At 43.3% G+C, this 24282-nt stretch overlaps 1 protein-coding gene across 2 annotated transcripts in view; it reads left to right on the forward strand.

Moving 5' to 3' along the window:
* The window catches only part of sorl1 (sortilin-related receptor, L(DLR class) A repeats containing), an 89957-nt gene that overhangs the window by 33685 nt on the left and 31990 nt on the right, over positions 1-24282 (forward strand). For both annotated transcript variants that reach the window (XM_078246877.1, XM_078246878.1), the window contains exons 6-11: positions 2357-2537; positions 16913-17014; positions 18047-18216; positions 19599-19791; positions 20182-20299; positions 23437-23510. In XM_078246877.1, coding sequence (XP_078103003.1) covers positions 2357-2537; positions 16913-17014; positions 18047-18216; positions 19599-19791; positions 20182-20299; positions 23437-23510 — 838 coding nt within the window. The remainder of the gene's footprint in view (positions 1-2356; positions 2538-16912; positions 17015-18046; positions 18217-19598; positions 19792-20181; positions 20300-23436; positions 23511-24282) is intronic.

Here is a 24282-nt window from a genome sequence, read left to right on the forward strand (position 1 = left end):
AAAGCATGACTCTCCGCCTGCTGCTGGATGCGTTTAAAACCAACCCAATGTGATGGGGTCAGTCCCCCACCCAACTCCTAATCCTCTGATCTCCCTGCTAGGAAACAAACTGAGTAAAATCCTCTGTGCATACAATGACAAGTACAATCTCTTTTTCCATATGAATTACAGACAAATCCTGTAGACAGAGTGATTTTAAATGCACTGAGAGAAACAAACGGAACAGTGAAAAAAAGATGGGGCAGAGCCGTAATGTAAGGTTAACAAGAAAACACATGATATTGGAATGACTAAATGTCACTATTCAAGAAAGGAAAAGAGCAAATATGCCTTTGTAAGTCCACATAGACTTGTGAAGGCTTTTTTGTTTAGTAAAACAGACCAATTGACATGTTGACTAAGAGGGCTGTTGCTTTTTATTCAAAACCTTATTACATTACTGTACAAATTGTGGGGAAACAAATGAGTCTGTAATGTTCTAATCAAATACCACAGTTTATGTGTAACGGGTCGAGTCTTGTCACTTTGATATAAGTAAACTAGGCTTTTGTTGTAATTCGTGTTAACCAAATTTGGAGAAATCAAGCAAGCCATGATAATTGTGTCCGTTCAGAGAAGTGTGGACCGTTTTGGATTCAATACCATAGATATTCTTAATTAAATTGTCCATAAAGGTTAGGCTTTGCTGACTTCTTAACTGCGTTACTGTGTTTTTAGCTTGTCACGTTACCTTGCCAGTCCAGTGAGGCAAAGGAGGCACCGCAAATACAACCAAACAACGTTAATTCTACAGTGCAGTTTAGGATTGGGCTATGTGGGTTGCGTTGCATAAACAGAATAACTTTTTTGTTAAATCAAACTCTTAACAGTGTCAGCCTTATTGACTTAATAAAAATATGAATGTTTAATTAAATAAATAATTGGGTCTGAGGTGTTCACCTCATTTATGATGGCTTGTTTCGTTGCATATTTTTGTTTCATTGCATATAAGAAGCCATTTGACAGAAAGTTTGGCCTGAAATAGTCACGTTAATAAAAAACTTGGCGGTTGACAGTTCACTCTAAAAAGGGGTGTAGTTTCCTTCAGAAACATTTAAGGGAAACTCCTAATTGAGTGACAAACAGAACTGGCAGAAAAGGGAGGGTTGCGTCTAGGAAGTGTTTAATGGAAGTGACGGAGACAGACTGCGAATAGCCCTCCATGCAGTCTCAGTCCAGACAGTGTCCATCAGTTGAACAGGGACCTTTTGAAAGAATGCCACAGAGGCAGAGCCGAGCCGAGACACTGCTCTCTCTGTTTAGCTCTTAAGACCCTGGAGGAAAACACACTGATTTGGAAGGCAGACGATAAGACCCAGTGAACCTCCTCCATTCATTCTGGCTGACTCTCCATGCCACGGTTTTGGAACACACTTGTGGCCACAAATAGTTTGAACATGCTGATAGGCTCTATTTTGTACTGGCATTTATTCTTGTTTTTATTTATTTTGCCACTGTTTATACCACCAAATGACAAGGATTCTTTGTGAAATTGAAAAGCCTCAGAAACAGCTCAGTGAAAGCCAGAATAGTTCAGTTATTTTAGGCGGTGAATTAAGCACATGTTTTTCAGACTGACAGCTCAGAAGATTTTAAAAGTGTAAAGTTCTCCACGCTTAAATGATAACTTAAATCAGAATGGAGCAGAACAGCCTCAAAGGACCCAGAGTGGGACTTTTTTTTACCCTAGCGGGCAATTAAACTGAAACCGGCACTGCATTAGAAATACACAGGATACTGCGTTGGTAGGAGTGTGAGGGAGATGTAAACAGTAGCGTCACGCTGTTCAAGTTACAAAGTAATCTACCAAGAACAGTAACAGAATTTTAAGTTCTGTGATTAGATATTTCCTGCCAAAATGCCCCTTGGGTGTCATAGTTAATGTTTACCTTAAAGTTTTAAGTATATACACAGGATTGTACCTTCAACCTTTTATCAAAGAACCAGATTTTTTTCGAACACAGTTGTTAATCTTTTTGTACTCAACCGGGAGAGTTTAATGCTGATCCGAGCTGTAGAAGTGCTTCACCTGTTGGTCATCTAACATTGTCTGTCTACTTTAAAATACTGTGTTTCGAAAAAAGTTATAGGATTTTGATATAAGTTTGCAAGAAAACTAAAATGGTTTGGCATCCATGACGACTATGTATGTTATTTCAGGAAGATTCTGCTAACAAAATAGTTCTCGTGTTCGCCCATCTTTATCCTTCCTCCCTCACATGCCCTTTCTTTCTCTACCCCTCAAAACTTCCTTCCCTCCAATCCACTCTCTGTCACCCCTGTTGCTTTCCTCCCACTCGCTTCTCCCTCATCACAGGGGTGTGGAGCCCTACGACCCCGCCACCAGAGTGCTGGTCCAGAGACACGAGCCCCAGGGTGTCTCCACTATACTCAGCAGCACCGACTTTTTCCAGAGTGAACAGAACCGCACAGTGATCCTGGAGCAGGTCGACAGCTTCCAGCTCCGGGACAAGTACCTGTTCGCCACCACCACACGGGTAAGAGAGCTGGGGGAGGGGCAGCTGAACACTCAACGGTTTGAACATGTCTAGTTAATGATCTTCATTTATTAAACTTGGCAGGGTAGGGTGTCTTGCCATTGTGTTATCTTTGAGCTCAAACCCTGCTTTTTTTTTCTAGCACATTACACATTGTATAGCCTAATGGTGGTGATCTTTATTAAAGGTTCAAATTGAGCTGAAACAATTAGCTGATTAATTGACCAGTCAATAGACAGAATATCACTTTCAAATGCTCGCGTGTTTTTTTCCTTCAAGTTTTGTATCATTGTAAATGGAGTACCTTTGGCTTTTTGGACTGTTGTACGCTTCATTTTGGGATTTAGGCGCATAGTAAAAGGTATTAAGTCCTAGACTGTGAGCCTAAAAGGAATAGTCATATATTTTGGGAAATACATTATTTGCTGTCATTGAGATGAAAGCGAGAAAGCGAATAAGAGTGATTTTATTTTTTTAACAACATAAGACATGCTGTTTAAATCCAACTAACTTCTCAGGAATCCTGTACATTAAAAACTGTCTTAAAATGAACTGCAGGAATTCTATACCTCCTGAATACTGATGGAAGGAGCTTGGTCCAGTGTGGTCTTTTCTACTTTTCTACGACATTGTAAGCTAAAAAGTAATGACTGTGAGCTTTGGAGAAAATAAAAAAGAAAGGGTGTTGCTTTTTTCATTTACTTTGTTAAGTCAACCCTAATTACCCTGGTAGTTTTTTTGTTGTTGTGTAGTCCCCCCAATAGCATTCCCCCTTTGTTTAAACTGTACCAGACACCAATAGACAGAAATGAATTCTAACAATTGACAGTAGCCAGTTCCTACTGTGCATCGCATAGATTTTTACAAGCCTACATTGTAATACAGCATAGTAAAGCAATGTAGTGAGCAGCCAGTTTCCCACCTCAGCATAATGTGCTGAGTACAACAGACGTCAGATCAATATTTGGCTGCCGGTAATGTGAAGCGCTGTATGTTTGTCAGTGTTAGTCTCCAGTGTTTGTGTCGGGGAAGCTTCAGTTAGGCAGCAGACAAACAGGCAGCGGAACAGATGGTGAAAATGATTTGGATCTCATCTCGTCCCTTAGTTTCACAGGCTGCCGCGGACAGATTTTGCTTTCCTCCGCGTCACATATCGGCGTGGGCTGCAGTGTTTCAGAAACTGTTAGTTGTAAAGTAATACTACGCTAAATATACAATGATTTGAATGACTAGAACCTGTTCGCTATCTGCTCTACTATTTGCAAATAACATATCAAATAACAACAAAGAAAGTTATCTATCTATATACTACTGTAAATGTGTTTCCATCTGTTGGATATGGTGCAATGTATTGTGTACACAGCAGGCAGGCAGTGTTTAGTGCTGGGTTAATGACTTAGTAGAAATATACAGCAGCCTTAATAAGTGACATGGTCAAAACTAACGAGTACACCTCATTTCCAATTACTATTATGGTCCAATAAGACACAGAGGTTAACCTCAAAGTGTTGCTAAGTGTGGTGTGTGGTTTTGTTGACTGCTCAGAATGTGAAGCAAGATGTTGGGAAAAGAGGCATGTTAGGGATTTGAGCCAGACACAATGGCTTCCTCTTTGGGCCCTTTATTATTACCCATTTACACAATGTATCAGCATTTATTTTGTGAGTTAACCAAACTCAACCAAAGATGGCTTGTTAGAGTTGGAAACTGTTTTGATATTTAAAAAGTAAAGATTGTGACTTTTTCTTGTTCAAAAAGACCAACAGGGGGATGAGCCAACAAGATAGCGTTAGCTTTTTAGCCTTGTGCTTTGTTTTGCCTTGCTATAGCAGTCGAGTACTGACCGACAGAATTGTTTTAGTGAGAATCCCTCAGTTACACTAAATTACTAATTTCAGGGTTTTATATTTCCTTTTGACCACCACTGTGCTACGAAATACAGACTTTAAATGGCCTGCTTGGCTGTAATTTATATCTTAATCACCTTAATTGAGATCTCTGGAGTATTCAAAGCTGAGCAGCAACTTGTCAGTCTGTGAAATGATAGTCTGGATCGGCGACAGTTCATTTCGGCAATGTGTACTGCAGTTGTCTAACTCCGTTCTCTACGGGAAACAACAACAAACTTCGAGCTAGCAAGCTACACGCTGAAAATGGCATGTTTTGAAGAAAGTTTGGATTGTGCAACAAGGCAGGCCTGCTTGGTTCTTTTGGGTAAAGATTGTAAAGATTTACAAAGAATATGTTTATGGCATTTACTATGTAACTGGGACATTTTGGGACTGATTGGCAGGGATCGCTATGGACAAAATACACACGGCGATACACGTTACTGTATTGGGTGAGCAGTTAACTTCATTTAAAATTGTATGGGGCGTTTTCTTTTGCGGGGTGCAAATGTTCCACCTTAACAAGTTCCTTCCCGAGACTAGATTGCAGAGCCACCGTCTCCGTGACTGGAGCTTGGGGCCGCCCAAAACAATAGTGATTGGATTAAAGAAATGCAAACAACCCAGAGCGTTTTTTTTTTCTCCTATCCTGTAATGTATTTGTGGAAGGGCAGCGCTGTGGAGATAGGTCTGGCAATGCAAGACTAGTGAAAATATAACGTTAGCTCAGCACCCAAAGGGGAGGCTGGGATATATTGACTGAAAGTTGTTTCAGATATCTTCAGTTTCAACTGTCAGACGTGACTTACCAGCTATTTGTCATCATTTCCATAAGTACAACTACATAGCAGTCACCACTAAATGTTCTCAGATAAATGCATGTTTGCACTATCAGATGTAGCAGCTGTGGGTTTTAAGTGACTATCAGATTCAGGAAGTTGTAAAGTTGTGCATAAGCTTAAACTATTTCAAAACAGGATGTTGTTGTACAGTAAGTACATTTTTTATACAGCTTTGGAGGCTGATATCAGCACTAGTTTTTGGTGCTGCTTTCAGTTATGATGCAGTCAAAAGTTAGTTTTGAGGGATGCAAGCATCATCAAAACTCTGTACACACTGTGAGACAGACATTCAGTTTATAGTTTGACCAAATAATCTGTAAATAATAAACTCAAAGTTCACTTTCTATGTTTTTCTCATATCAAATCCAAAAGTGTATGTAGACTGGAGAACAAAACCTTCTCAAATTAGTCTGTGACGTAATACTGATTCATCTGGGGCTTGCTGACATGGAAAAGACAGAGAGGCTTTGAGCACAAGAGGGCAAAATAATACTGCTAACACTTGGCCTGTTTGTTTAGGGTTTTCTTTCTGTAGTGTTTCCTCAGATACACTCGTTTCTAGACCAACTCATCAGTGCTGCATGTGATTAAGTAAGTCAGGTGGGAACACTAAACATTACTGATATCCAGAGAAGCTCAGAGTGTTTAATGTTGCAGCTCAGAGACATAAAAATGAGAGATGGTTATTGATGAGTGCATGCATACTGTTTTTTTTAAGTGGTACTGCTCTGCAGTGGTTCTATTTTGTATAGGCTTTGCCCTCTAAGCTACGCTATTGGATTTATCCCTTCGTGCATGCGCAGTAGTGAAGATTTCTTTCCCGCCCTTGCGTAGCACGGGCTTTCAACTACGTCCGCAGAAACTGTATATAAACAGAGCGGACCCGTTGCTCATCTCCCATTCTTTTTCTTCAAGCTAGCAGTATGAAGACAAGCTCGACTTCCAGCAGTGTTCGTCTCTGCCCCACCTGCCGGACCGGGTATATCCTGCCGCCGGACCTCCATCCCCGCTGCGAGACCTGCCTTGGCGCCGCTCACGCTGGCCTGGCTCTCACCCCCAACGCCTCCTTGCCAGTTCTGCGCCCGCCTGCCATCTAAAGAGCTTAACCGGCGGGCGGAAGCTTTTCTGGAGTGTCAGGCTAGCGGGGAAGGGGATGGCAGCTGGGCAGACAGACGGCAATCCGTCAACACCCTGGATCCGCCGGAGGAAGGCTTTGTCGATGAGCGCGAGTCAGATGGCTCGATTCCCTCGGATAACGCCTCCGTCACCGGCTGTCCCTCCTCCCCCTTGGGAGAACTGGACCTCGAAACGGGGATCCATGCCCTCCCATTGCGGCTCTCCGCATCTCCGGAATGGCCAAGGGCACCGCTCTGGCGGTCTTCCCCTCTGTCTCAGGCGGCTCCACCCTCCACCGCTAAGACTCTCTTCTTGGATCTGCTGGAGATCATCAAAAAGGCGGCAGACCAGAGAGGCATAGCGCTCCTGGCTGAGCTTCCAGCCCCCGCTCAAGAGGTCTCGATGTTTACGCTCAGGAGCCGCCCTCCTCACGGGCTCCACTCTGGCCGCTTCATGGAGCTTCGGCCGTTTGTGGAAGAAGCCCGGGAAACTGAAGGCTCCCGTCTTTCGCTACGCCCCGTTTACTCGGGTTCAAGGCGACACAGAAGTAGACTTCCCTCGGTACTCCCCCTGGAGCAGAGCCTGGCGTCCATCCTGCTTCCGAAGGCCACTTTTTTTGGCCACCGGAAGCCCACGCCTCCTTCGCCCCAGGATCAGATATGTGCTCAGGTCACTGACTGGCCTAGGGTCTCGTGGCACAGAACAATATAGCTTTGCTAGCCTCCGCCATGGCCATTACTCCGGGAGCTCTTCCTCCAGAGCTAGCCACGGAGATTGGCAAAGCTATGACTGCGATCCTCACCCTGACCACGGCGTAGACGGTGGGGCGTTGTCCAAAGTCATGGCGTGGCAGACTGTGGCCCAGCGAAACATCTGGCTCCACATGACACAGCTACCCACTGACCTCAGACGCGAGCTTCTGTACGGCCCCATAACTCCTGATGGACTATTTGGGCCCCGCCTACAGACAGCCACGTCCCATTTGCAGGGGCGCGGGGAACGTCTGTCCCCATATGGTTGAGAGCTGGAAACACAACGGCCCTTTTAAGGGCCACTCCCACCCATCTAAAGAGCAGTTTTCCCTCAACCAAGCAGCCCTTGTTCCCACTGAACAGTGCGCTGACAACATGACAGTCGTTCCCCACACAAGCGCACACCAGCACACTGCTGCACACGGAGCTTCACCGCTCTCTTACTATGCAGATAGCGGGAGCGAATGCTCATTCACTATGAACAGTGCCGCTCAGTCATCCCTCTCCCCCCGGCCATGCCGGCGGGACGAGGAAGACAATGACCCGGTAGCCGCGCCCGCCCCTCACGGCGGTGACCGGCCGCCGCCCTTTCGACAGAGCCCTACCATGGGCTGGGCGTCACGATCTCACGTCTCGCCCAGCGGTGGAATGGGCTCTGCGCTCCTTGCTGGCCATGTCTGTAAACAACACACAGCCATGCGCGTGCCCGCTCTGAGCATAGCACAGCATGGATCAGGCTGACACACATGGACTCATGGATGTCAAAGCTGATAACACGGGGCTACACACTTCAGTTCGCCTCCCCCCCGCTTCGCTTTGCGGGCGTATTGGAGACAACCGTGTCATCCCAGGCAAAGTCAGATGCCATGATGACAGAGCTAGGGGAGCTACTGTCAAAAGGGGCAATTTCCCGCGTTCCTCCGGGGGAGGAGAACGAGGGATTTTACTCCCGCTACTTTCTCACTCCAAAAAAAGTCAGGCGGGTTGCGCCCCATTCTCAACCTGTCTCAATTCAACCGATGAATCATGGAGCGCCCATTCCACATGCTGACTGTCAGACATGTGTTGGAATGTGTCCGCCACAACGAGTGGTTTACATCTGTGGATCTGAAAGACGCATACTTTCACATCCAAATTATTCGCAGACACAGGAAATTCATGCACTTCTTTTTCCAAGGGGCCCATTTCCAGTACAACCGACTACCGTTCAGGTACTCACTGGCCCCCCCGCACATTTTTCCAAGTGCATGGAGACGGCACTTCAGCCGTTGCGGAAAAAAGGCGTCTGAGTGCTGTTTTATCTGGACGATTTGCTCATTCTGGCTCCTCCCCCTCTCTCACACATAAACTGCCTGGAGCTGTCCACGGTGCTGAAGGTTCTAAAACACTTCGCTCCAGTGATAGTAGGGAGACATGTTGTCGTACGGACAGACAATGTTACAGCAGCAGCGTTCTTAAACCGTTAAGGCGGCGTGCACTCGGCCTGGCTATTGGAAATAGCCAGGAGCCTCCTGCTGTGGGCCCACAGTCATCTGTTGTCCCTCAAAGCAGTCTATCCATCCCCGGGGTCCTGAACCGGGCGGCGGACCTAATGTCGAGGGGAGGGCCCTCTCACAACGAGTGGAAATTGAATCCCTCTATTGTTCAGAAGCTGTGGAGCAGGATCGGGAAAGTGGAGGTGGATCTGTTCGCCTCACGAGAGAACACACAGTGCGCTCTCTGGTTTTCCTTGAGCGCATGGGACGATCCACCCCTCGGTGTAGACGCCTTCTCCCACCATCCCTGGCCCAGAACCCTCCTATACGCTTATCCCCCTGGTCCCTATGATCTCTCGCCTCCCTAGAACTATCCAGGAACGAGAAACTCCTGAGAAGGGTACGGACCCCATATCGTGTCCCCTGCCTCTCGTGTTAACTTATCTCAAAACATTGGTGGATAATGATTTAGCGCCGTCTATAGTCAAAGCCTACGCGGCAGCTATCTCGTCCTGCCACGAAGGCTATGGAGAGAGGACGGTTTTTGCGCACCCCCTGGTGAAGCGTTTTCTGAAAGGGGTCAGGTGTCAGAAACCCGCCGTGCGCTCTCTCACACCCCAGTGGGATCTAGCCCTGGTTCTTCGAGCTTTGGGGAAGCCTCCTTTCGAGCCTCTGGCACAAGCCTCTCTCAGGTTGTTTCCTTGCCCTGACATCAGCCAAGAGAGTGAGCGACTTATGTGCGCTGTCAGTCTCGCCGTCCTGCCTCTCATTAGAGGGGACGGAAACGCAGCCACCTTACAGCCTAACCCCTCATTCACACCGAAAGTTCTGACAAATTCCTTTCGGTCTAGAGTGTTTTCCCTCGAAGGGTTTTTCCCCCCGCCTCATAACAACGATGCGGAGGAAGCTTTTCGCTGTTTGTGTCCGGTGCGTGCGTTATCACAGTACGTTTTACGCACGGCGGACATAAGGCAGACACAGCAGCTGTTTGTACATTATAGGGAACACTCCCAAGGAGCGGCCCTTTCAAAACGGCGTCTGACTCACTGGCTGTGCGAGGCTATCATCCAGGCTTATAATGCGGAGGGGGCGGAGCACCGCCAGGGCATCCGAGCACATTCTACGAGGGCATTATCGGCGTCCGCCGCCTTATTCAGAGGCATGACAGTAGCCGACATCTGCGCAGCGGCCTCCTGTGCATCCCCATGCCCATTCATCCGTTTCTATCTGCGTGATATGTCTGGGCCCTCCATGACTCACTCGGTCCTGTCCACACTCAACGACGAATGATGCGCCGTTGCATGTGTGTTTTTCCCTGCTGTCCTCACCCCGCCTGCACTGGGTGCTGGGAGGAACACGGGCGCCCCATATTTGTCAATCATGTACTTTTCTCACTAATCATGCACGCCTACATTTATGGCTTGGGCCTTGCAGCCAGCTAGGCCAAGTCATTACCATGGAAGGCTCTCTTATCAGAATAACGGTTTATCTGATACAATCTCCTGTCAGTGCATTAGTGAAAGAAGTTAGTCTATGTTCTGCTTGTGGGCTCTGTGTCGCAGGTGGCATTGACTACATCAGCTTCGCCCTAACCCAATAGCGTAGCTTCGAGGGCGAAGCTTATACGAAATAGAACGATAGTTACGTATTGTAACTCCAAATTCTATGAGTATTCTAAGATTCGGGCCACCTGCTCCTGTAACATTAGCTGAAGAAAAAGCTGATGTTGGGAGATGAGCAACGGGTCCACTCTGTTTATATACAGTTTATGCAGACATAGTTGAAAGCCCGTGCTATGCAAGGGCGGGAAAGAAATCTTCACTACTGCGCATGCGCGATGGGATAAACCCAATAGCGTAGCTTAGAGGGCTGCGCCTATACTCATAGAATCTGGAGTTACAATACGTAACTATCGTTTACCATCAACATGGAAAAATGTATGGTGAGTTGAGACTGTCACAGTTTCCTGTTATATGATATATTTTCCTTCTGACTGATTGTCTTTTTCAGTAATTTTCTCTGTATTGTACCAAAATCTGCTAGCTGCCGATGTGTACATTAGCATAATTCTCAACAAAAAAATAAGAACAAGAGGTTTTCGTTAAAACAGTATAGTAACTCTTACTGAGAAATCAAAAGAAATGTTAAGGTCCCGTCAGACAAGCAAAATGTGTTGTTCTAAATATTTAGCATTCTAATCTAATCATCTAATCTTATTGTTAGGAAACCCAATGTAAGACCAATTCATTGTTATCCACAAACTATTAACACATCAATGAGTGACATCATTGCAATGCATGGCATGTTGCTTCATTAAAATGAACAAGCACAATCTATCCCACATACACTGTCCTGCTGAACCAAATGTGTATTAATCCACAGCTGAAAATAGCCCCCAACAAATGCACTGTTTTGTTGAAGAAATATTTGCTAAAAACGACAATGGCCAGCTGTTTTTGGAAATTAGACCCATTTATTATGTCTTCAGTAGGAATGTGTGGGTTTGGGTCTTAGTTCCTTAGATGGACTCGGTAAGTCAGAAAGTATTGAGAGATGGACTAACATAGCTTCCGTCCAGACCTTCACAGCCTTTATTTATCATTTGTTCAGCAATTCAAATTGCTCCGATTCAAAACTCTGGTGTTGGAAAGCCAGTTGACCAATCAGAGCTGTGTTGTCAGGATTAAGAGAAGCTAGCTAGCTATATCCAAGAGAAAAAGTAACTGAAAAATGAGAGTTGAGGTGATTGACACAGCTGTACAGGTTGTTGTAAGTAGACTTGACGAAATAATGTTGTGTTGAATGAAAGCAAAATGGCAATTTAGTGCGACTATCAGGCAAACAAATGGAATTGTAGGGTTTGGTTATTTCATGGGATTTGTTGACAGTAATATATATTGCCTGCCTTGTCCTTTTAAAATACATACAGATAGCGTTTCAGTGATAAACAACAGGGTTTGCTTGCTGACCTCCCACCTCTCTGAGCTCTGAATATGACGTCCAGAGCTGAACAGAGCTGATGAGACTAGTCTGACGGACCAGTGCAGCCATCAGCATAGCCACTCTCCCTGGCTCTTTGATATAAATGGTTGTATAAAGAGGGGAATGGAAAAGATACACGCTTACCTGTCACAAAGCATTAGCTCTATTAGCCACTTACTAGTCTCGCATTGCCAGACCTTCCTCCACAGCGCTGTGGAGGAAGGTCTGACTAGTCCACACAGCATTCCGGGATGGGAGAAAAACGTGCTCTGGTTTATTGGCATTTCTTTAAACCAATCACAATCGTCCTGAGCTGCGCTAACGGTGCCTCTGCAAAATAGCCTCTGGAAGGAACTTGTTTTGGTGGAACATGTGTACGTTCAAAGATTGTTTTAGTCGTGCAACAGAAACCTCAGATTGGACAGATAGTCTAGCTACCTGTCTGGATTTACCCTGCAGAGATCTGAGGAGCAGTTAACCACAGTCCTCATAAATTGACCGGAGTTTAAAATTCCGTCAGGCCTAAATGAGAGACATCCGGCAGAATTTCCAGTGGCACCTGAACAATCCCGGAAATGAAACATCGTTGATATAGACTATATATCTTTATTTTTTACCATGCTCATTAGCTAGTCTCAGTTACTTTCTCTCCTCTTCTGTTTTTGGCTTGCACTAATAGGATTAGAATTATGGAATATCACAAGTGCTTTTGGCAGTGCCAAGCTGCTTAAGCTAATTAAAGAGCCAGAAATGGAGAGTTTTATCTAACAATAGGGATCCTGAGGAATATAGTGCTAATCAGACCTAAACGACCGCAGCCTTTGGTCCCATCGAGGAGACCCGGAGAAGATAACTGGCTTAGTAGATGTACTGGGGAAGTTGATAAGGCCCATTCCCTCTCTTCACAGTTATTTATTAGCCATATTCCTTCTCATTTAGATCACAGATTATCTGCAAAGAAAGTCTGGGGCAGACAGAGAAGAAAACAGGAAGTGGAGATTGGAGGAGGAATGATTCCTTTCATTAAGGCACAGCATACTTTCTAGTGGCTTCTGAAGCTCTTGCTTACTTGCAGTTCCTTAAACAAATCAGTTTAGTGAATACCTCAGACTGTTCCTGGCAATCCTGAGATCCTTGAGATTATACCTGAGAGCAGAGCCACAAAAACAGACGTATACACAGTTAAGGTAGACAGGGATGAGGAGAAACCATGCACTAGGAGGGACGAAAGCATCTCAACTGCTGTTTCACAAGACTGGGCTGGAGTGTTGATGCGGTACAGGTAGGGGACTGTTTTCATCCATTTGTCTTTTTTAAAGAATCCCACATGCACAACAGAAACACTTATACATAATGCATTTACATAAGCACCTGAGAGTCTCAGTGCCAGATGTACTAACGCTTTTGCGCCCACTTTAGGCGTATTTGTTTTGCAACGTGCGCGCAAAAGCATGGCGAGGTATGTACAAACAGGCCGCGCTGAGGTGAAAGCGCAGAGTGCCTGTCGCGGGGACTGAAAATGGTAAATTGCTGTTCCGTGTCATGCATATGCATTCACAGGAGGGTGAAGGGGAAAGTAGGAATTTCCCATAAAGAGATGGGAGGGTAGCGTAAAGTGCGCCTAATTATGTATTCCGCTGTATGTACAAAAAACGCTTGTGAAAAAAATCAGGTGTAAACCAGCCGCAAGCGGGTTTCCTCGCATATGCCTCCTGGTGAAATGGCAGCAGTAATCCGAGCAAGACGAAGACATGTCAAAGAGACGAGCTGAAAGGAGTTTTGCCACAAGAATCACACTTTTTCAGTTGAGTGAACACGAAATCATTAAGCGTTACAGATTAAGCAGCCATGCAATATTACAGTTACTGGAAGAAATCAAAGATGACACTGAATCTCCGACTCAGCGTTCACATTCCAGCAGTTGTTAAACTCATCGCTACATTACAAATATTGGCATCAGGATCATTTCAAACAGTCATAGCATCAGCAAAGGGAATATCGCTGTATGCACTCAGCCGTATCATAGCACCAGTACTTGACGCTTTGCTACAGCGCACTAGTCAATACATACATTTCCCCACCACTAATGCCGAAATAACACGCATCAAGCAGGATTTCTTTGCCATCGCCCATTCAATTGCGCTTTTAAATGCACGAAATTTACAGTATAGTGGGCGGAAAAAGGCGCTGATTACCCGATGAACTGCAGGTTTGGTAAATACGACGTAAGATGATGTATCACAGCGTGCGCTTTCTGCAGGTTGGCCATGGCGCTGATAACGCTACTTTCGCAAATGTACGTACATCTGGCCCTCATTGTCTGAACTGTAAAGCATATGAAGGTCTGATAGGATTCAACTGTACAGCAATTGGGGGAAATTAGCAGAAGGCACTTCGCCTCAGAGGATTTGGCCTGTGACATTTACAGCTTGTTTCGGTGTCAGCGCAGATACCTTTTCGTTATCGTAAAATGTCAACACCGAACATGTGCTCTTCCTCTGGGCCAGTCATTAACAAATGTCACCTTGTGGCTGGTTACTGTGTGGGATTGGAGCTTTCACTGTGTGGCCTTGTGGGTTACAGAAAAAAATATTAAGGATGCACTTGTTTGTTAATAGGGAGGTTCATATACATTCTGGAAAACACAGTTTTTGATTAGAAGATGAAAATCTGAAGCATGAATGTCTAACATCAGTTGCAAACATTTCTTACAATTTTACTCTGACTTTGTATTTCATAGTTCATTTTTAGTGTACAGTATTGTATGCAGAATATGGTATTGCATTCCAGACTACTGTGATTGTGTCTGTTTGCCACCCGGGCTGAGTTAATCTGAGACCTAAGAACCACATCTCATTTCAGGGATTTGAGAGTTTTGAGAGGATCGGTTTGAGAGAACATGAGCACAGTGTGGAATGTGTGGCTCACTTACAGTTGCCATTGCAATGCAATCTGTGGTTTCAGTGGAAAAATATATAATCGCCATGCCACTTGCATGTGAAAATACATAGTTGACATTCTGCTGTCAAATTTTCCCTCTGGGCTCACAAAGTAAACTGACCTGAAAATCCTGATTAAAGTATAACGTGTGAAGGAGTAGAACAAAACTCCAAACCCGCAATTTACAAAAATCTTATTTCTGATTTAAAGTGGATAGGAATAGTTGACCACTGTGTTCGTTTTTGAAATTCTTCTTAAGTCTAATAGACAACTTTCTCTACATCTCAAAGGGAAACATGCATATCTTGTTGTTTGTTTTACATTATTTTATACCATTTGGACTTTTACTTCCATTTGTCCCTCTCTCCTTTCCCTCCATTTGTCTCAGTGTAGTTTCTGCTTTCACATCACACAGTCGATGTGGGCTCTACACTAGATAAATCGATAGACTGAATGGAAAAGGCTGAAATGCTCTGCTGGAGACTGGAGGTGCCCAGTAAGGGGGGGGGGGAGAGAGAGAGTATATAATCTAAAATCAGACTATATCACAGCACAACTATCCAGCATAATAATATGGCTGTTTATACTTTTTTGAATAATAATAAAAAAGTAAATAATAATGGTAATAAATGACTTCCATACATCTGGTGTATTGTGGCATGAGAAACCATTCTCATAGGGATCACTTCTAAAGTAAAAATCGAATGTGTATCATAACATTCTGTACCATCTATCAGTAGAATTAGGTTCTGAAATTCAGTTCTGTGTTGGTTCCCAAAACGGGAAAGCACCGGGATTTGCTGAGCTGCTCTTCATATTAATCTAATATTAACATCCCAGCTAGAATAAATTGTGAATGTCCAATGTATCTTAGTGAATTCCGGTGTCTGACTTCTCTCTACTGATCTTTCTCTGTTTAACCCCCTGATGGACTCTAGAAGGTGTTGCTGTTAAAGCCTAAAACAGGGTGATCCAAACTAATCCAAAGTAAAGTAATGAAGCCCCTTGGTTTTCTGTTAGTTTGAACTGAGCCACATATAAAGATACAGCTGGGAGAGCGAGGGATGAGATGGAAATAGAAAGGGTAGAGAGTACGTCAACTGTTAGGACAAGGTAATTAGGAGTACAGAGTAGAGCCATAATAAGCACAGAGGGCTGTTTTATTTACAATGCAGACACTTTTCTTCTGTTGCTATGACTTTACACTAGAATACAAAGGAGATAAAACGGTACTTAATGTGGCTAGACAAGATCTAGTACGGCGGAGAGAAAAAGAGGGTCAATCATCTCAGACAAAAAATGTTTGGGCAGGTAGGTTTTAACATACTTTTACACTGTAATTGTAGACATACAGGAGTAAGAAGGCAATCTGTAGTGAAAGTGGGAGTTCAAAAATTTGAGCCTTTATGACCTAGAAATCATGTAACATGATGTGCGTGAACTGCACACCCCTCTGAACTAAATTAGCTCTTTGTAGATGATAGAGGCATAAAAACGACCTCTTTAGGGAGCCGGGCTGTCTCTGAAAGGAGCACTTCTTTGATTGATTTGGAGGAAACCGTTTTCTATTGTCCCTTTCTATTGATAATGAAAAATATGTGTTGAAGGCTCAAGATGAGACTGAATGACTTGAATGACAGTCTAAAACACTAGATTGATAAATTATTTTTGTAAACTTTTAATATAGAATTTGGACATTTGAATGGACCGTAATTTGGCATAATGCGTAAGTTCTTAGAACCACAAAATCACATTTATCCAGTGTATCACTATGCATACAGTATATACATCATGTCATCGCTGTGCTTATGTATGGTGGGTAGTTCATTTGTTGTGGTACAAATGAAAATCTGAGTCACTAATCCAAATAAAGTAGGATAAGTATATCCGACGGACACACACACACACACACACACACACACACACACACACACACACACACACCCTCGGAAAGTCTTCTTAAGTCTGGACGTTTAATGTTTCCTGACTCGCTGTCGAGCTCTGTACTGCGGGGGATATTAAGACAGAAGCACATCATCAGGACAGTCCAGATAACCAAAGTCTCTTGTCCTTAACCACAACCTCACTGCTCTGGGGACAGCATGGTCCAGCTTTACTCAAGATGTGACAACACTGTCTTCTTTTAAAAAAAAAATAAAAAAATCGTCATCAAGATTTGTGCTAACTCGTAGAATTCTTTGTGCAGTGACAGATGAAGCATGTATATCAATTCCAAGTTGGAGCTGCTGAGCAACAAAAAAAAAAATCACAGTGCGTTACAAAGATTGGCTGCCTCTGAAATGTTCAAGGGTTTGACATAAATGATGAGTTGTTGAATGAACTGTGCCTTCTCTGCCTCTGTGTCCTCTGCCTCTCCAGAAACAGTTTGGCAGCCATGAACCTTCATCTGTTCAGCTCTGGGTCTCCTACAACCGCCAGCCAATGAAAGCTGCCCAGTTTATGACCCGACATCCAATCACAGTGAGTCTCTTTCACATGTACTGCACCAGTAATTCAGAAATGAAGAATGTATAGAACTTATCAGTAGACTGAATGAGAAATTGATGTTGAAGTCAGGCTGGGTATCTACTTTCAATACCTTTTTGGACTGAAATGTGTCTGTAGTATCAAAAAAACGTAATCCATTATCTGATTAGATTCATCGTGTCCGTTTATTCTTTATTACATTAGTTTCTGACTTGAAGCTTAATTTTGTCAATTGTGTTCTATTATTTTTTTGAATGTCTTGTACAGCTGCTTGAGTATAGACAGGATTTAACATTTGAGAACTTTGGCTAGATTATTTGGCTATCAGCACAATTGCCAATAAAATTGTTCATACAGTATTTCTTAGAGTAAGATATTTCAAAACGCATTGGGCCTCATGTAAGAACATTTTCATACTCTCATCCTAAACCTCTATTTTATCTGTGAGGCTTGTTTGTGTAAGTCTTTCAAATCGGATTCACCTTTTAATTCTTAACTGGACAAAACTCGCAATCGCAAAATCGCAACAAAATGTTCCCAAGGTGAAGAATACCTTCATCCTTGAGATTCTTTTGTTGTGTAGTTTGTTTTGGGTATACAGTATCTTGTAGAAATGGGATTAGAGCTTGTGTTTTAGAGGTGTTAGACCCCTGATCGTCAAGATTGTGCTCCCCAAATGATCACCAAGTTCACGAGCTTGTATATATTTGGCGATGGGATCATTCTCGAGTCAGAGATGAGTCATTGTCACATCACATTCCCAGCTCTGACAACAGCTTGAAACAACTGCATATGAACAGCGTGGCTCCCATTTCTAAAACTATGTGACACAGTCGACGCCCTGATTCGGATGGAAGAACCTACCTACACTACACTGCAGTATACAAGTCCATTGTTTACGTGATTTACTGTGATATCCATTCTTTTCACATTGTGTCCAGTCATGTGTCGTGTCCTCAGTCTAAACAGACAGTAGGTTGGTGAACTAAAGATGAGCCCCTCTCTCTCTCCTGCTTTTCCTAACAGGAGTACTACATAGCAGATGCGTCAGAGGACCAAGTGTTTGTGTGTGTGAACCACCTGAACAACGTCACACACCTCTACATCTCAGACACACAGGGCCTGTCCTTCTCTCTGTCACTGGAGAACGTTCTGTACTACAGTCCTGAGGGCTCCAGCAGCAACACACTGATCAGGTACTGCGCGCACACGCACACACACACATTGTTGATATTGTGAATTTCAGTTACACACACCCACACAGGTGTCATCTTGCATTTATCAAAAACTCGTTAAGCTAGTTTGAAAACAAGTTTAATGAGAACTGACATTAGTATAACTAAAAACACACGTAACACACTTTGAATAAAAACCTTTTTCAGGGACACAAAATCAGCCAAGCTAAGCAGAGTAGCCCACAATTTCTCTATCACTACTTCCACCTGCTCCTCCTGGGGAATCCTGAGCCGTTGAAATTGTACTTAAGTACTACACCACTTAGAGATACAAATGTTGTGAGGTCCCATCAGATGAAACTAGTTGGACAGTTATGTATTAGCCTGATGCCAACAGGTCAGTTTATATGACAACTGAGCAAACTCCTGATAAAAGCGTGTGAAGCAGTCGGAAAGCTCCAAAAAAGCTTGAATTCCCAAGGTTAAGAATGAACTTTCATTCTTAATAGGTAGTTGGATAAATATCAGTAGTTAATTTGCTCTTTTAGCCTTTGTATAAGAAATGAACCATGTGCTCAAGCAAATTGTACCAGCATATGAAAATAGAGCCGGCTTATATTTACAGTACAAATTAAGCACAATCTGCAGATTTGCTTGTAATTGAGCAGTTCCCATAGCAACCTCTGGAACTGACAGGAAGACCTCAAGTTCCCCTTACGACTGCCAGATAACGCTGATAATACAAAGGCTTTGCAAACACGGACGAGCAATGCTTCTTTATCTAATAAAAGACAATCTATTGATCTGACGCCGCGACCCTGTCTGACCTCCTGAGCTCTGCAATCATTGTTTTTTCTGCTAAGTCTTCTCCATAACCACATCAGGGAGATCCTGTGTTGTTTTGGCAGAAGCAGCCACAGTGTTGGCTCAGGTGTTTGCCCGCTAGTGATGATTCTTTCTGTGTATCTGACGCTGTGTCTTCTGTTGATGAAATGAGCTGTGGCTCCTGTGCCTTCTGTTAATGTTAACATAAAGCATCCTGTGCTGGACAGGTTAACAAGTTTTTTACATCATTGTAAATGCTGATGCATTTAGTTTCCTGTGTTTGCCCTTCAGTTTTCTCGAGCCATGTGAACAAGAGCATGTACAGTAAATAAATAAATAATTGTTTGCCAATTTATGCAAGAAATAAATAAGCAATACGTTTTCTTAGCCATGTTAAGGCTGGGATTACCACAAATTACCACCTCTATTCTAAAAGTGAATAGTGTTTAAATGCAAGTAAAACATTGCTCCTAAAGTTGTAGTTGTATCAGGCAGCAACTGTGGTACATTAAGCCAAATTTGTTCAAAATCCATCCCTTCCATGACCCCGACGGTGATGTATCCCCTCTGTGTTTCAGGTATTTTGCCAATGAGCCTTTTGCAGACCTGCACCGCGTGGAGGGGCTGCGAGGAGTCTTCATCGCCACGCTCATCAACGGCTCAGTCACCGAGGACAACATGCGATCCGTCATCACTTTCGACAAGGGGGGGACGTGGGAGCTGCTTCAGCCGCCTGCTGCCGACAGCCTTGGAGGAACTGTGGACTGCCAGGTACACCAACAAACCTGCGTCTTTAATGATTTAAGATTTTGTTTGCTGACATCAGAACTTGGTCCCCTGTCGTTTATTATTTTTATGGTGGATCTGATTCTGATCTAAGCCCCTTGTGAGGTCTTATCCGTAGCATAGTGTTTTGCACAGGTCCTTATGTTTTCACCCAGATGTGCCACCACAGAGACCTCTGCTTCCAAACAATGTGTAGTTGCTGTAGAGAACGGTTTGGTTTTGCAGATTTCTGACTTCCTTTGTTAGGAGAAAACCTTACTTTCTGTGTCCAGTAGTTGGCCCAAGTCTCATGATGTAGGTGGTGGTAAAGCAGAGAGAAGAGTAATGAAAGCAACTAAACAACCTCACCTGACTTTCCTCTTCTCTCCCCTTCAGCTCGGAAAAGGTTGCTCTCTCCACCTTGCCCAGCGCTGGAGCCAGCTGTTCAACATCCAGCTGAGGAGAATGCCAATTTTATCCAAGGACTCTGCACCAGGACTCATCATGGCCACAGGTGGGAGAACAAAGCAACATCACTGATAAAGACCGCATTTAAAAAAAAACCTCAAAAATACTGAAAATCCTAGTTGACATTTACAGTATGTGCAAGAGTCAAGGATAGCTCAATATGAGCACCAAACGTCCCACCTCATTTGAACGTCCATGTGTGGCCATTGAAGGCACAATCAATATTTTCTTTTAACCACATGTACATTCATTGAATATTAGTGGTTTGGATCATATTTAACCCGCAGTTAAATCTCATGCTTATACTACGCAAATACCACCAGAAATGTCTGGTATCTGTGTAATGGACAGAAAAAAAAAATCGGTTATAAAAGTTTTCAGTGAGTTTGGCAGGAGTGTCTCTGTTAGTCAAGACAGATGAAGAGACGTTGTGTGTCATCTGTTAGAGGATGTTCTCACTGACTGAGCTACAGCCTGGCAACTTGTGCTAGTTTTACAGCAACTTCCTCTTGTTCTGATAACACAGATAAGTTTGCTGTACACAGAAAACACGCTTTACAAACCCACAAGCTGCCCTCTGTGGTAACTAATCTGCTCTTAGTCTTCCTGTATCGCCTGGTTGCACTCTGTGAAGAAGGTGGTAGAAACTTCTTGTTTAGCGTCGGGGCTTTAAGTTCTCAGGAACCATGCCTGAATTCAGACATAGAACAGTTTAACATTCATATAATACTTGATTCAATACATTGTGCACATTTCCTCCAGGGCAGCTTTTCAGGCTCACAAATGTTTTCTTGCTTCAACCCGATAGTATGTCAATGTTTTAAATGTTGTTGTGTCTCTCAGCATTGGCGATTTTAGACCCTTTTTAGGGGGGCTCAAGCCCCCTTATTTAGCAGTGTGTGTGGGGGGGGGCGTTAACACTTTTACACGCACTATATCCGTGTCACATTCTCCTTCCTAAAGGTCGGATCCTAGAATCGCCCCTGTCTCTCAGAAAACCGTTTCAAGATGTTGCAGACTGATGGATTCATCTGAGTGGAGAGATTTTTCCGCCTCGCTGCTGAAGCAGAGTTTCTCCCTGCAGTTTGAAGCCGCTTTACAGCTGCTGTAAAGCATTGATTTGTTGTTGATACTCTCCAGTGTCTAGGAGGCCGCTTCCCCTGCACCCAGCCAGTCGCTCTAATTAAATTCTTATTAGATAATGGGCATGGAGAGAAACTGCAAGAGAGAGGAGGAGGACTGGCAGTAGCCGGCGCCATTCGTTTCGTTATCGCTCTCAAACAGATGGGCTAATTACTGCTGCAGCACCCAGCGAGCACTCAACGGGTCGAACACACTCATGGATACAAGCAGGCATATACATACACAAACTGCACACACATGTTTACATACACAGCAACATAGATAACCGGCTCATATATTTTGCCACACGTTTGACTAACACGTTGTTTGAGATTATTATTCAAGAATTATTATAATTATTACAAATGTATATTAAAAATGAATAATATGCGTATATGCTGTTACATGCAGTGTATCATGCAGCTCTGATAGTTCAAATTCAAGGTCATTATTACACTGGATAATTAATTCTGAGAAGACACTTCAATCAATTTCTAAATAGGTATGCAATAATTTGTCAGGACAGACAGCCCACACACACACACACACACACACACACACACACACACACACACACACACGCATGATTCCCTCCATGCCTGGCGGGGATAATAATGAAGTAACATGTACTTACATGTACTACAACAGTAATTTAGTTACTTTATTTGAAAAAGGGTGCGTTAGAGTACTAGTTATTGCCAAAAGTAACAGAGTTACTGTAACACGTTACTATGTAACTTGTTTGTCCCAATGCTGTTTCTGACCAAACTCAACCACACTTCATCACTGATGCTGGCTTTGGTCCGAGGTCAAACAGGCCTAAAACTTCCAAAGAGAAGGCAGCAAAACACTGCTCTTCAGCCTGGTGTTAAGTTACTCTTTAAACAGTGATAATGATAGAACTCTAGTAAGCAGACATACACAGTGACAGCATGTTTGTGCTTGCCAGTTTCATATCTGCACAATGGCAGTGTCTTGTCTTGTCATGTTACTCTCATTTTAATCTGCGCTTCTTGAAGTCATTTACCCTGAAGTGAGATTTGATTAACAGGATTGATGTGTAAAGATGTAAGCAGGTGTCTGTCTGATCCTAAGTGTCAAAGGCAGACACTGCTGGTATTAATCATCCAATCCATAAATTCCATTACTATTCTTGATGGATTGCTGTAGATAACGTCGGTCTTAAAGTAGCAAAGACACTTGCTTCGGGGCTTTGCGCTGTGCTGTGCTGGGTGCAAGATATGGCTCTCAGTCTTTGTAGCGACGCTAAAGCGACCACCACTTTGGTCCAGACTTAGATTTCTCAACACATACTCGATGGACTGTCTTGAAATTTTGTACAGACATCCATGAATCCTACTTATCATTGCCTGACTTTTCCTCTAGCTCACAAGCAAGTCAATTGTTTTATTTAACCAGTACACACACTTGTGAGTACACACATGTTCATGTTCTCTATGGGATGAGTCGTAATAACTCTCACAAAAGCCCTGCACCATCCAATACTGCGAAACAAATCTCTTACCACTTTCATGCTCACAACATGACAAACTTGCTTGATAAATGTTATAAAAGACCTTAACTCTAACACCACTGTTACCCCTACTTACATCATTATGACTGCTATAAGGATCAAAAGCAAACTTTGGACTTCAACTTTGATCTATCCCACAATTTGCTTTGCAATTAGCATTATAGCCTGTCATGGCTGTAGACTCTAAGTCCCATTAGTTTTCTGAAAAACAAGTAAAAAAAACAACAATAAAGTTCAGTTTCCATTTCTGCATGTTTGATTTCATTATGTTTCTTTGTGAAATGTGTAAGCAGATCATTCCTGGTGATCTGCCTTATTAAATAAGAGCACACTGTCAGGAAAGTATTTGTCAGTGCATACAAAGGCCACATGCATGTCAAGATACAGAATGCTATGGTTTGAGTTCTGGGGTTACATATTTTCCATATGTGAAAGCAAAAGCAGTGGCCACATCAAGTCTGTAATATTCAGGGAAAACCCCTATAATGTGTGTGTGTGTAAAATGCCTTTTTGTCCTCTGATTGCAGGATCTGTAGGCAGAAACTTGGCCAACAAGCCTAATGTGTATGTATCCAGCAGCGCGGGAGCTCGCTGGAGAGAGGTCAGTACCAAATCTGACACAGATGACAAGAAAAACACGGCTTGCAAAACTGAGTGACAGGCAGCTTGTCTGTCAAAGAGAGTTTTCAACATGTCGACATCTATTTCATATCAGTGCCTGTATAATGTATCCAGGTATTATGGACCCTCTGCACTTTTTACTTGGACTGATTTTCTATAGTCCTTGAAAACACATCTAGATTACACATCTAGGCTTAATATGAGCATCAGTTCAGACTTTAACTTGCTTATGTGTTATGGATACGCTGCATTATTTATAAATTTAAATACCTATTCTCTGTGAATGAGAACATGTGTCTCAAAGAACAAGTTATGACGTATTTGCTTTATATTTCAGAGAATGGTGGTATTTATTTTGCTGACCACTTAGGGGCTAATACACTAAAAGCACAGTATAGATACTTTTTTTTTTTTTAAATTATATAGTTGTTAACGTGATAGCAAACAGTTGCCTAAATGTGGACATCCAGCAGACACTGAGCAATGTTGGCATTCATTTGGAGTGGAATGAGGATTGTAAAGCAAATATTCACTGCCTTTATTTCTTGTTTTTGGTCTCCACCAACTGTTAAAAAAAAATATCCGGCCCCCTCGTTTGTCTGTTGTTTGGTGCTGGGCAGGTAGCGGGTTTAGTTTTTCGATGAAAACAGCAGCCAAAACAATGAGCTGAAAAATGAGCCATAAAGCTGAGGGGAACTGCAGAGTACGACGACAATTCTCTTTGGGTTCGTCACTACAAGCGACCCCTTTCA

Source organism: Sander vitreus, chromosome 3 (genome assembly GCF_031162955.1).
Source record: "Sander vitreus isolate 19-12246 chromosome 3, sanVit1, whole genome shotgun sequence".
NCBI lineage: Eukaryota > Metazoa > Chordata > Actinopteri > Perciformes > Percidae > Sander > Sander vitreus.